The sequence below is a fragment of the Notolabrus celidotus genome, chromosome 3 (assembly GCF_009762535.1).
Source record: "Notolabrus celidotus isolate fNotCel1 chromosome 3, fNotCel1.pri, whole genome shotgun sequence".
Lineage (NCBI taxonomy): Eukaryota > Metazoa > Chordata > Actinopteri > Labriformes > Labridae > Notolabrus > Notolabrus celidotus.
Window position 1 is genome coordinate 17,434,456 of NC_048274.1, and position 13,476 is coordinate 17,447,931.

The window sequence follows — 13,476 nt, forward strand, 5'->3', positions numbered from 1 at the left end:
GGAAGTTTTTCCTTGCTCATGATGGATTAAGATGAGATAAGATCGAGTCTTGATGTGGGGTCTTTGTCAATAATTTAACATGAAGTATGGTCTAGACCTGCTATGCTTGTAAAAGCATCTTGAGTTAACGTTTTTTGTGATTTGGTGCTATACAAATGAAGATTGACTGATTGACTGATTTCCTTCACCCACCTTCAGATGCGATACAAAACTTCCTTTCAGGTTTTGGTTAGGATCAATACTCTGCTTACTGTCTTTGGCTCTTGATGTCAGTTGATATAGAATCTCTGTTTTGTGTAGTGTGTCATCATGCAAGACAAATTAACACAGATGTTTGAAGTTTATTTTGAAAGCTTTCTTTTTATACACATCTACATATTTACAAAAGTTTCTTTCAACAAGCATCCAAGAGAAACAATCCAAGAAATTCTGAACCACACATACCACAAAACTTATGCAGCACACTCACATTATGCAAAAAACCTTAACACACACAGTTATACCTACACACACTACCATGCACAAAATGCGTACACACTCAGCTCAAGACGTCTCACTAACAGAAGTGTTAACAGCACAAAGCATACCAGGCATTTAACACTAATATGCAACATTTCTAACACACATTCACTTTGAACACAACACCCACACACAAGTTCACTCCACCACAGTTAAAAAAGGAAAAAAAAAAAAAAAAAAGACACTGGATCCAACTGAGAAGATCACAAACTCCTTCACTCTGTGTAGTAGAGAGAGGAATTCACTCTAAAATAAAACACAAGATCTCTGAAACATCTGAAACGTTGATTGTGTACAGACTTTGTGTTTTGGGCAATTTAAGTGAACTGACAATTAAATGTAGCGGGTGAATATGCTGGGTTTGGCATGTACCCAGCTCAGAATTTTGAGTTAGATTTCAAGAGAGCGTTGGATGTGCTGGACATAAAAAAATATCCAGCCAACCACTTCCTACTTGTTTTAAATCCCTGCATCTGGTTAAGGGTTCGATCTAAATACAATGTTTATCTTATTTAAGTCAGCTTGTGGGCTAAAGCTAGCATCAGCTTGGCTGTATAATTGCTCAGCATCATTAGAAAAGCATCAACTTTTCATGTGAGACTATTTTTGGAGGAGGAGATGTCTGTACGAAATCCTGTTCTGGTTTAAAAGACTTACTGGCTGCAAATAACAGTAACTAGGTGATCTGACATGTTTTTTTCTAATTAACACTTTAACGTTTAATGGAGTCAGTATGTAAAGTTCACAGCCTGCTGTATGTCCTGCATTACTCAACACAAAATGATGCAAAAAAAGGGGGGGGGATTTGAATAGTTGACAAGGGAATGTTAATATGTTGGGTAGTGTTAATTAATTTCACCCAATTTCATTATAATTCAATAAAATCTGAGGAGTGCTACACATTAATGGAGTACATTTTCAAGTGTTTCTGCCGTTGTCTCCCCTTAATTCTCACCTACACAGAGGTCTGAGGAACGTTGTGTTATTGGTAAAAAGGGTGCTGGGAAGGATCCATTGACAGGTGGGGGTTAGGAGACAAATCAATCGGAATCTGAATATTTATCTCCTTCATCCTCATCTTCATCAGCACCCCTGCAGCCCAGCTCATTCAGCACCTCCCTTTGGTAGCGCTCCCAGCTCCTCCGGCTGTACGAGTGCTCCTCCTCCCAGTAACCTGCGCACAAGATTATTAGAGAAATTAAATGATGTCTTTTTAGACACCAACACACACACATGCAAGCACCTTTATGTATCAACTTAAATATGACAGCTCAGTTGGCTCTCATCGCACTGGTCTTAGTCTACATGGCCTGTGTAGTCCACAGAAGGATTTGTTTTTATCTAATGCGCTCTTAATGCCTACTTCTCATGTTTTGAACAACTGAAAATTGTAGATCTCTGAAATTCGTAACTTCTTCACGGCAGCAGAACAAGGATTTTTGGATGTAAACTCAAAAGAAATATAATAGGCGTGTAACGATTCATCCACTACATCGATGTATCGATTTATATTCCTATGATCAGACTACATTGATCTGTGCTCGGTAAGTTAAATATAAATATAAAAAAACCCTAAAATATAAGTCATCTCCAATAAAATAGAAAATACACATACACATGAAAAAGATACTAATTTTAATAACTAATACATTAGACTGAGATCCTGAGGTGCAGGTAGATCATAAGTTCTCTCTGACTGCCACTTTATTCACGAGGAACATGAATTGTGTGTCAGACACTTCATTTTCCTCGCCCTCCTCTCTGTTGTTGCCGTGATTCACCGTGGGAACTTTTGAACTTCCGGCTCATTTGTATGTGTTTTCATTCATAAGGTGCTTTGCATTGACGTGCACATATCCTCAGGTTGGTCGATACATAAGGGGAACATTTCGTGAAGTGTGCTTGCGATCGGTTTTGTAAATCAGGCTGCTTTTTGGTGCACGCCATTTCCGTTTTTTTCGGTGTACATACACTTTTATTATGGATTCTACACACTCTATTATAAATGAGACCCCAGATCTTTTATGGTGGAAGCAACTCTAGGAATCACAACATTACTGCCATGCATGACAGGTTCATTAGTTTAATTTTAGCTAAACTAGGAAGTTCTGTGAAGCCTTATCTTATCAGTCTTGTTTTGTGTTTATTCTTTACTGTCACATCAATCAATCTTTATTCATGTAGCACCAAACCACTACAAATGATCTCAAGACGCTTTATAAGCAGAGCAGGTCTAGACTGTGCTCTGTTACATTCACCGCCTCTGTTACATCACTTCAGCTACAACACAAGGGTCATGAACCGACCCCTTAACAGATACTTAAATACATACCACCATAGCGCTCCTCTCTGTCACTGTCTGCATCGCTGCCTTCATCTGGGTATTCATTCCTCCAGTTGCCTTCCTCGTTTTCATCATCCTCATCTTCGTACACCTCCTCTTCATGAACCACAAGGTCAGGCACCTTAGAGAAACAGATGGCTAGTTATCAGAAAGCCTTGTTTTGTCACTTCATGATTTGTTTGAGCACGATTAGAGAATAGAAAATATAGCACACCTCATAAGAAAAGCTATGAACATGAATAAACACTGAAAGTAAGCCTTTTTTTCTTTTTAACTAAATATGCTCAAAACACCTAAAAATCCCCTGGAGATATTTGATTTGATGTAGGGCTGCATAAATAATTTAATTTTAACTTAAATCATGATTTTGGCCTTCACAGGGTTTAATGAACACGATGATGGCGGTACTTAAGTTCAAAATGTGTGCTTTGCTAACAAATCATGTGCTCCCCAAGTTAACAGGGACTCCACAAGGGGGCGATGAGCAGGTTTGGCTCAAGCGGCAACCTCCGGTCTCAAAGTATGAAGCCCATGCGGAAGTGTTATAAACTGCAATTCATCGAGAATCCGCTTGAGGCTGGCTGCAGAAACACCGGAAACCACATACACACCAATTCATAAAAGATGATCTTTGCAGCATTAATAAACATGTTTACAGCCTTGTTCAAAAAAACGCTTGGCTCTACGTAGCTAATTTCTCTATTGGCACACACTGAATTTTTTTCTAACGCGACAGTTCAGAAGATATTAAGACTTTTGCCTAAAATAGGGCCATGGCTGACTTGACTGACAGGCGGGAACACATAGCTGTTGCCTAGGAGGCTCAAACCCTGCCTCTTTACGGCACACTAAGTTTGGTTGAGTTCAGCATTTCCAATATGGCTTCTGCACTCAGGAACAGATGGGTGACATCCCAGATTGGCTCCTTTTTTTTTTCAGTGGTTCCCAAAGTGGGAGGACAGGACACGGATTTGGATGCCGTCCAAAAAACAATGAAAATTTAGAAAGATCCAAAATTGCATATTTTATTAATTGTGGTAAAAGTTTATGGAATGGCCTACCAGTTCTTGCGTGCGGCTGTGAGCAACATTTAACCACCTCAGGACAATTGGGGTCTTCAGTCAGTGGCACTGTTATTTTGGGGTGGTGGACTAAAAACGTCTGCCCAGCATAGCAGCACAACCGACATCTTCAACCACCAGGAAAACTCCACAAAATGCAGTGTGACAAGTTGAAGTAGAGAGGAACAGACAAGCGTCTTCCTGTCCTTCAGTCTAATGTGTTACTCTGGTGTACAGCAAGGTGAGTCTCTGGAGGCAGGACGTCACGTGACACCAAAAGCTGCTGGCTCAACAGTGTATGGCTTACAATAGGTCGAAGCATCACTGACCTAGGCCTGTTGCATCCATGAATGCTTTGTGCATCAGACAAATGTGCGGACATCCTTAAGCCTGGTTTATACCTCTGCATCAAATTGACAGGACGTAGGTCAGTGTAGCCCCCGTACCTACACAGAGGCCTACACTGACGTGCACCTCTGTTAAACTGTGGCTGTTTTCGAAACGGCCTGCTACCTACTACCTACTAATGTAGTAGATAAAGCAGACGTAAACAACGGCGAAGCCGATAGAGAAACTTCTTTAGTATCACTTATGATTAAAAAGTTAGGAAGTGGTTTGTATGGAATTTAATCATTTTCACAGCACATAAAAACTGACTTCCCCCCGTAAAAATAAGAAGAGACAAGAAAAAGTGGAACGAGCGCTGTGCATTTTGGGAAACAGTACGTGAGGCAGACTGGTCCGATGCATACTGTGAAATTTTCCCGGATCATCCTGGGAGTTTTGGCATACTGCAGATTTTGCTCGTTCACATACTGCATACTGAATTTTGGCCAAATCAGTACGAACTGCTAGTATAGTAGGCGGTTTCGAAAACAGCCCTCAACAATGTGGATCGCTAGCCCTGAGATTGGTCCGCTCGACTGCATTGTATTTCCTTCATTTACAGCACTTCCGGAATTACTGTTACTAATTAATTACTTATCAGCAGGGCATTTTATCTCCTGCGACGTCTCCTCTCTATTCTTCCCTGTAATCATTGCTGAGAAATAAACAGCAACATATATCAGCTCTAGATCAACATAATGTGCTCGGAGTCGCTGTAAAGTAAACACAAAATGTAGCGGGGTGGGACACAGGAGACCCAACAACCAAAGAGAACACACTGCCCTCAAGCGGTTTGGGAGAGTATTGTTGCACGACACGGACACATCAACGCACAAGTATGTGGTGCTCATGTCTGCGTCAGCCACTGATGGCATAGAATTGGTGCAAACGGGGGGAGTGACGTGATATGAACGTTGCTTGCTTGGGTTGAATTCAAACTTGCTCTGTTCACACACTTGCTCGCCTCGACCTTGATTTCCCCAACCGTTAAATTTTACCAGGAAACGTAGTGCACGTGTGAACACAGCTATACAGATGGAGCTCTGTTGATTTGACTCTGAATAAAAAGCGTTTTGATACAACTTTATTTTCAGTTTCCCCTTTGGTAGAACATGGAACTGAAAGCATTTCTCTATTCATCTGAATGTGGAAGTATAAGAATATAATGAACAATAGGGGTCTATAATCATGATCTCAAAATAGCTCAAAGTAATTATGATTATCATTTTGGACATAGTTGTGCAGCTCTACTGTTAGGGAAACTACTTTATTCTGATTTATGTAATAACCTTGAGGTCATTTCAGTAATACCAGAACACACATATGGTGTTTTCACATGCTACATCACTTGTATCTTTGAGTTAACCACACAAATATGAAGAAGAGTGCATGGTAGATATTAAAAGGTAAAGACCTGTAACATAGTGAGGGCCATGTGATCGACAGCAGACCCTTGAGGGTATGCTCAGATACAAAAAGCACACAACCTGTTTGCTCTCACATCCCTCGGTTTCCCCCATGTCTACTCTCTACTTCACCCATGTCTTCATTCACTCACTCAGAGTTCAGCACTCATTCATCTGTCCGTCCATCCATCCACACACACCAGTTCTCCCTCATCGGCGTAGGCTCTGACAGACAGGATGTCCTGGATCCAGCCCGGTGTGACCGTCTCTGATAGTAAAGGTCATAGACGTAGTCGGCATCCTGCTCTCGATGCTCCTCTCTGGGTCTCTCTCCAGTTACGTTCAGACGCTCCCGCAGCATCTTGGTGTTGTTGCACAGAATCACTTCTGGATCTGAGGACAGGGTCTTTACAACAACAGAGGAAAACAGATCAGCTTTTCATTGCGTTGTGACATCAACCATTGTTTTCTGAAGCAGCTTTTAAAGCTCTGTGATGGCAGTCACCTAACAGGATTACTTGGCTTTTGCAGCCAGTGGACACTCAAACTGCATTTTTTGGGAATTCCACACTGTTGGTAAAAGTACATCTATGTGCCTCAAATCACAGCCACACTTATTTTTATTCCGACAGCATTTCAACTTCATAAATGATCAAAATAAGTACTGGTGGTTCTTGCTGAAAGTCTTCAAAAGAAAGGTAATCATGAAGTTTGCAAATGCAGTCTCAAGTGTGGCTTTCTGTACATACAGGTACTATGCTATACAATCTGTGACAGTGATGAGTGGTAACCCATAATTCATACAGAAAAAGGCTCAGCTAAGAAAAGGTGTAATATGTACTCTTTCCCAACAGTGACATGTAAAATGAGTAAAACCAACAACACGAAGAAGACAACGTGATGAGCTTCATAGACACTTCACCCATACTTGTTTCTGCAGTAGGTACTGTCCCACAATTTAAAACAGATACAAGATGGGTAGCACGGCTTTTTCTACTTTACTACATCTAGAAAAGGTTTTCATAAAACACTACAGCTCTCAACAGCTATAAAAACAAGTCTACCAGACTATTTCTGTTGATATTCCTCAGCTAAGTTTTCACCCCTTACTCATTCTTATCCCTCTTTTTAAATATGTACCATAGAAAAATGTTAATTACTGTCTTTTTCAAACAGGGGTTAAAGATGTTAATAGTTTTTCTTTTAGTACTTCTTTATATTATTATTATTATTATCATTATTATTATTATTATTATTATTATAGCCCACTTTTTCAACTGGGACCTGACTACCTAAGTGTCTTCACTTTCCTGAACCAGGATGCTCTAAATTGAATTAAAACCTCCTTGAAACCATTCATCTCTACAAAGAAAATTTAAAAAAATCTTTGATCATTCAAGCCTTTCCTACATTCATGTTATAATTATATTAATGCACCTAGTTTCATAAATCTTGCGTGTTGTGAGAGACAAAATAGTGTCCCAGAAAAAAAATACAGATGAGAGGAATTCCTTCTCTGCCCATAGAGCAGGTAAATAGGCTGATTAGGCTTAGCCTCAGAGTCTCCAGAAAAGTGCAACATGTTGGCTTGTTAAGTAATATTTTACACATGCTTCATTAGCTGAAAACTTAACACTTGATTCTACATTGGGTTGTTTCCTCTGCCAAGCTGTGTATTATTTCTCCTTTTAATTGTCATTTTGTCAAAAGGGTGAAAAATGTCTGGGTGCTTTTTGGCTGAACTCGGGACTAACTATGTTCCGGCCTGGTGTGCAGCAGGTCCGCATGTGCAACAGCCATTACTGTCTTTCATGCACGGCGGGTGTGATGCTCCACATCCTGTCGCGAAATTTGTGGTTTATGAGGAAATGCAGAGGTCAAGTTCATTCAGTAGGAACCTGGAATGAGGGTCAATTTTTATTATTTTAACATTAAAGTGAGGCTGGGCCTTTCTTTCTGTAGTATTGATGTCATAACTATGTTCAAGATTTTTTCGTCATGGTAGGTGAAAAAAAAACCTATGTCAGTATAGTACAGATGTTTTTGTTTTCCTAGCTTACTCAACTCTGACAGGCTTAACTTTTGCTCCACTCACCTTGTGGGGGACTTGTCCTTTTCTTCTACATCCTCATGTACAAGATTCAACCACCTGGATTTCACCCAAGACCCAAAATCTTCTGCTGCTCCTTCCCCATCTCATCTCCGCCTTCAGGAGTGGCCAACTGGGGGCTCTGCTGCTCAGCTGGGCTCGACAGCCCTGCGCGATGGCTGGACAGTATCCTGTAGCGTTCCTCTCTCCGAGTGCTCCACTTCGAGCTCCGAAGGTCTCCAACTATCCGCTGGGAGCTGGTGGCAGAGGGCCGCAACGCATGGGCCATGCGAGGCCGAGCCAGAGCCTGTCGGACCTGCGTCTGAACTGGAGCATCCTGGAGGACGGATGACATTAGTGACAAAACTGTAAGACTGTGACATGACTGGAAAGATACAGCCCTTGCAGAAGTCTCAGGCTACCATTAGATTTATTGTTTTAGAAATATACTGACTATATTTATTGTTGTTTTTTTCAAATCAGAATTAAAAAACTATGCGTGTCTTTTGTGTTTAACAGAACATAACACTCTTGTATGGGTTTCACATTTGAGTCTGTCATGGTTTTCTGCTAGTAGTGTTGAAATAATGTCCTAACTGATGGGATCATGAATGCTGAGAATAATGACAGGTTTTAATTTATCATGCCATTCCTTCTGCCACATGATTGGGAAGGGATGTATTTTTCATCATGGGAACAATCCCAAGCTCACTGCTAATGCACTGGAAGCATATTTGGAGAAGAAAAACAGCTGAATACACACTGACTGTCATGGACTGGCCCCTACAGAGTCTAGACCTGAATATGACATCACCTCAACAGAGAAAGATATAAAAGAAGCCCCAAAGAATGCCCATTCAACCTGTGGAGGGATCGTTCACATGAGATCTGACTCAGCTTGAGACTCCAAACTGCAGTTTATTTTCATACACCTCATTGTTCTACAGAGCAATACCAAACTCCATGATCAAATAATCTGTTTTCTTTTTACGTCTCCACTCATGTTCTTATTCACAATCACTTTCCGACCGTCTGTCGGTCTGTCTCTCCAGTACTGTTGAAGCATCAATATAGTACAATGCAATCACAGTGCTCACATATTGTTCATCTCTTTGAAACCCTTTGGTGATTCATAGTCTGAAAGTAGAACCAAGATGATGAGTAGTCAAACCTGTTGTTCAGCATGTTGTGACTTTCTTTGGAATGAAAGACTATTTTATCTATCTGCTTGCCATTCAACAATCCCCTTCTTTATCAGCAGCATGTGAATCTTCTCCATTAATTGCCAGAGAAAAGGTTAGATTTTCAGAAAACTGAAAACGCTCATAATCTTCAATTTGAATGTGTTGCCTCAAACACTTCCAAAAGGTTAACTTAGTGATAAAATGGTTATTAGAATGATTTAAGTTTGGTCTGCTTTGCAGACAGATTTGGTTAAGAATCAAGCAGGGAGTGTTTGTTAAAATGGACAGTAATCTAATCACTAAATAATCCATCACTCCAAATTCCTATTACATTGCAGTAAAATGTTAGATTTTTAGATTACTTCTATTTTCATAAGCTCCATTTTTATTTCATTCATTCTAAGACAGGTGTGTCAAACATGCTGCCCATGGGCCAAAACCGTCCCGCCAGGAGTTCCAATCCGGCCCCAGAACGACTTTGCAATGTGAAAAAATACAGAGAAGACATTTACTGCAATTGTCCAATAAAAGTAACTACTTTTTCAAATGTGTCTTCTGGGGGTCACATTAAATCATTGTGCTGACGGAGCTCAGCTGAACGCTGCTTTTTTACTGGGACTTTTTTTCTCAAAGTGAGAAAATAGATGACTTGCTGTTTGCATAATCTGGTTGAGATTCATGAAAACTTTTTAGAGCACTATATGATTCACTAACTACTAACACTAGCACTACACCCCTTCATTCAACACTGTCCAGCAAGCAAACTGTTCATGCTGGAGCTGAGGGGTCCAGAATAATCAACTTTACCTTCTTCATTATTATCATCTATCTGTACTTTTGCAGTAAACATTACACTCTGTGTCAGGTGAATGAGTAACCTGTGTGTTTGGTGTGCTCACAGCAGGTTTCAAGGCTTAAAGAGTAAATATTCTGACCCACTATGAGACTTACCATGGTGAAAAATACAACAGCTGTTTTTGTAGAAAGATACATGTGAATATTTTCTTTACTTTTTTTGCACTAAAACAAGTGAAGCTTTTGGAGTTTTTTGCTATTATAGGTTATTATATAAGGACGCCTCCCTTTAGAGATGTTCCGGGCACGTCCAACTGGGAGAAGTCCCCAGGGTAGACCCAGAACGCGGTGGAGGGGTTATATCTCCCACCTGGTCTAGGATCGCCTCGGGTTTCTCCAGGAGGAGCTTGAAGGCTGATTTTATACTTCTGCGTCGCCCTATGCAGCAGGGGCTGACGCGGACATGAGCCCCTCATACTTCTGCGTCGGTGTGTCCGTGTCGCGCAGCAATTCTCCGCCGAAACGCCTGAGGGCAGTGTGGTCTCTCTGATAGCCGGTCGCCTGCTTCCGGTCCCCGCTACGATCTCTGTTTACTTTTCCACATCGATTCAGAGCGTGCTATGTTAATCTACAGCTGATACATTTGCTGTTATCATACAGACATGATTACATGAAGAATAGAGAGGAGGAGATGAAATACACGGCCGATGTGTGGCCGATGTCCGGGACCCGGAAGTGCTGTGAATGCGGGAAAGACAAAGCCGTTCGAGCGGACCAATCACAGAGCTTGCGGTCCGCGTCGGCTCTACGCGTAGTTACATTTTGGAGGAGGTGCACGTCAGCTACGTGCGTAGGCCTCTGCGTAGGTACGGGAGCTACGCGGACCTACGGCGTAGGTACGCCGTCGATTCGACGCAGAAGTATAAATCAGCCTGAGAGTGTTGCTGGGGAGAGGGATGTCATTTGCTTGGACTGCTACCCCTGCAACCCGACCCCGGATAAGTGGAAGAAAATGGATGGATGGATGGATGGATGGATGGATGGATGGTTATTATATTGTGATTTTACAGGTCTGGCCCACTTGAGATCAATTGGATTAGATTAGATTTAGACTAGATTAAATGTATTATCATAGGGCATGTCACAGGTACAATTGGGCTGAATGTGGCCCCTGAACAAAGGGACAAATGTAGAGTTGTCATTATTTATAGGTTATTATGTTGTGACTTTACTGGTCCGGCCCACTTCAGATCAAATTGGGCTGTATGTGGCCCCTGAACTGAAATGAGTTTGACGCCCCTGATCTAAGATAATACGAACGGTCTCTTTTTCATGTATTCATGGCCGTCTTAACACACTGACTTGAAATGATCAAATCACTTTAAAATGTATCTGTCTACCTTTTCAATGAAATGCAATTCTAATGCTCAATTTCTCCTTCATATGCACTTCTATGCCTCATAAACCTGGTTTTATTCTTCAATCTCAATCCTGACGTCACCAAGGGAAACAAGTTTGCCCGATGTGTCACATTACCATCATCACAGCATTTATATATCAATTTAAAAAAGGTTGCCTGAACCATATATTCCTTAACAGCATTAAATAAACAAAGTAATCCTTGTAAATAATAATCATATCATTTGCGCACATAACCAAAGTATGTTTACCATTTTAGCTAACTAGCTTGCGTCATGAAAGAGAGCACATACTTTAAATTAAATAAAACTGAGAGGTTGACCTTGGTGTTATAAAACATGTGGTTTTGTTTAATATAGGTCACATTTGATTATGAAGTAGTTAAATCATGTTTCAGGCCTACAGTCACAGCTTCACGTCAATAAGAAGCTAAGCTAAGCTAACGTGAAGCTTCTGTTTGACCAGCCGAAACTATGCTAACAACAATTAGCATCATAGACGCGACGTTATGTGATCACCGACTTAGTTTGTGTTTTCACATTCACTCAGTTGCAGCCTGACCCCTTTGGGAAAATCGTCACACTTCTACCAAGAAGCTATTTAACGTGTATTCGTCGTTTCAAGCTGCCTGCTCCTCTCTGAGCCGCGGGCCTCTCACCTGAGTCGCTACGGTTGCCACGAGTTTGAAGACAGAGTTCTCCACCTCGGCCTCATCGGGCTCCGGGACTGTCTCTGCTGGACTCTGAGACGACTCTGGACGGATACGCTTACACGCCAGCAACAAAGCATCTGCGGGATCAGTCCCCCTTTTTCTCTTGACCCGCAGAATCGTCGTGTTTGGATCCATGTTGTCCCTCTTTCTGAGTTTTGGCTGCTCCTCTTTTGCTTTTATTCTTGCTTGAAACCATGACTTAATAAGGTTTACTCTGCCCCCTACTGTACCGGAGGATGGAGCACAATCCTGTAGAATAGAAAAAGAGCACAAGTTATCAATTTGCGTGTCTGGCTTGAGTGAGATTTTTATGACATGGACCATACTTTCATTTAATCACGTGTAGTTATTTTGAACACACATGGATTTGACTTAAGAATGGACAGGTGTCCTCCCCCAGGACATTTTTAGCATCTAACACAGGGGTGTCAAACTCATTTCAGTTCAGGGGCCATATTCAGCCCAATTGAACCTGTGACATGCCCAATGAAAATAAATTGAATCTAATCTGATCTAATCTAATTTGATTCCAAGTGGGCCGGACCTGTACAATCACAATATAATAATCTATAAATAACAAAAACTCCAAAAGCTTCCCTTTGTTTTCGTGCAAAAAAATAAAAGTACATTCTGAAAATATTCACATTTCATGAACTATCTTTTTACAAAAAAAGCTGTTGTATTTTCCGCCATGATGAGTCTCAAAGTGGAGCCAAATATTATATTATTGAAACCCTGAAACCTGCTGCAAACACAACAAACAGACAGGTTACCCTTCACCAGACACACAGAGTGTTACATTTACAGCAAAAGAACAGATAGATTATAATAATGAAGAAGGTAAAGTTGACCTTTATTGACCCCACAGCTCCAGCATGAACAGTTTGCTTGTTGGACAGTGTTGTATGCAGGGGTCCAAAAAGGCTATGGATTTCCACCAGATTATGCAAACTGCAAATATTCTTTTTCCTTACTTTGAGGAAAAAAAGTCCCAAGAGCGCCGTTCATGTGACCCCTGTCAAGGACAAATTTGAAATAGCAGTTACTTTTATTGAAAAAATGCAGTTAATGTCTTCTTTGTAATTGCAAAAGTCATCCTGTGGGCCATATGTTTGACACCCCAATTCTCTGCATTCTGGTGAATATGTATGTGACCATTTGTGCTTGGATTTAAATTGTGTAAAAGGAAAACACAAAAATTATGAATACATAAATAACAACACATTTTTTTTTAAATACCTGAAAGGAGCTTGCTCTTTAGTAAAATTTGACCTGTTATTTTTCATGTGGTCTCTTTAAAACTGAGTAGTTCAATATAAATCAGCTAGAGGTTAAAAAAAAAAAAGATTAAACACTTAAATCACTTAAAACACTTATAAGAACTCAGGAAGTAATAATCTTCGATCTCAGGATCTTTTTTACTATCTGTTCCGAGGGTCAGGACTGAACTTGGAAAAAAGCCTTCAGGTTTGCTGCTCCCTCGACCTGGAATGCCTTACAAAAGGATCTAAAACTTACTGACATGACATCTTTGAATGCATTTAAGCGGTCCTTAAATGA

General features: G+C 40.7%; 1 protein-coding gene across 1 annotated transcript; it reads right to left on the reverse strand.

Annotated features, from left to right (window-relative positions):
* Window positions 1–321: 321 nt before the first annotated feature.
* On the reverse strand, window positions 322–12,139 carry slc7a6os (solute carrier family 7 member 6 opposite strand). Its single transcript, XM_034680162.1, is given in 7 exon segments — window positions 322–1,693; window positions 2,852–2,984; window positions 5,918–5,988; window positions 5,991–6,123; window positions 7,813–7,887; window positions 7,889–8,143; window positions 11,863–12,139. Coding segments are annotated over 7 exon segments (990 nt in total). The 5' UTR covers window positions 12,052–12,139; the 3' UTR covers window positions 322–1,559.
* Window positions 12,140–13,476: the final 1,337 nt, after the last annotated feature.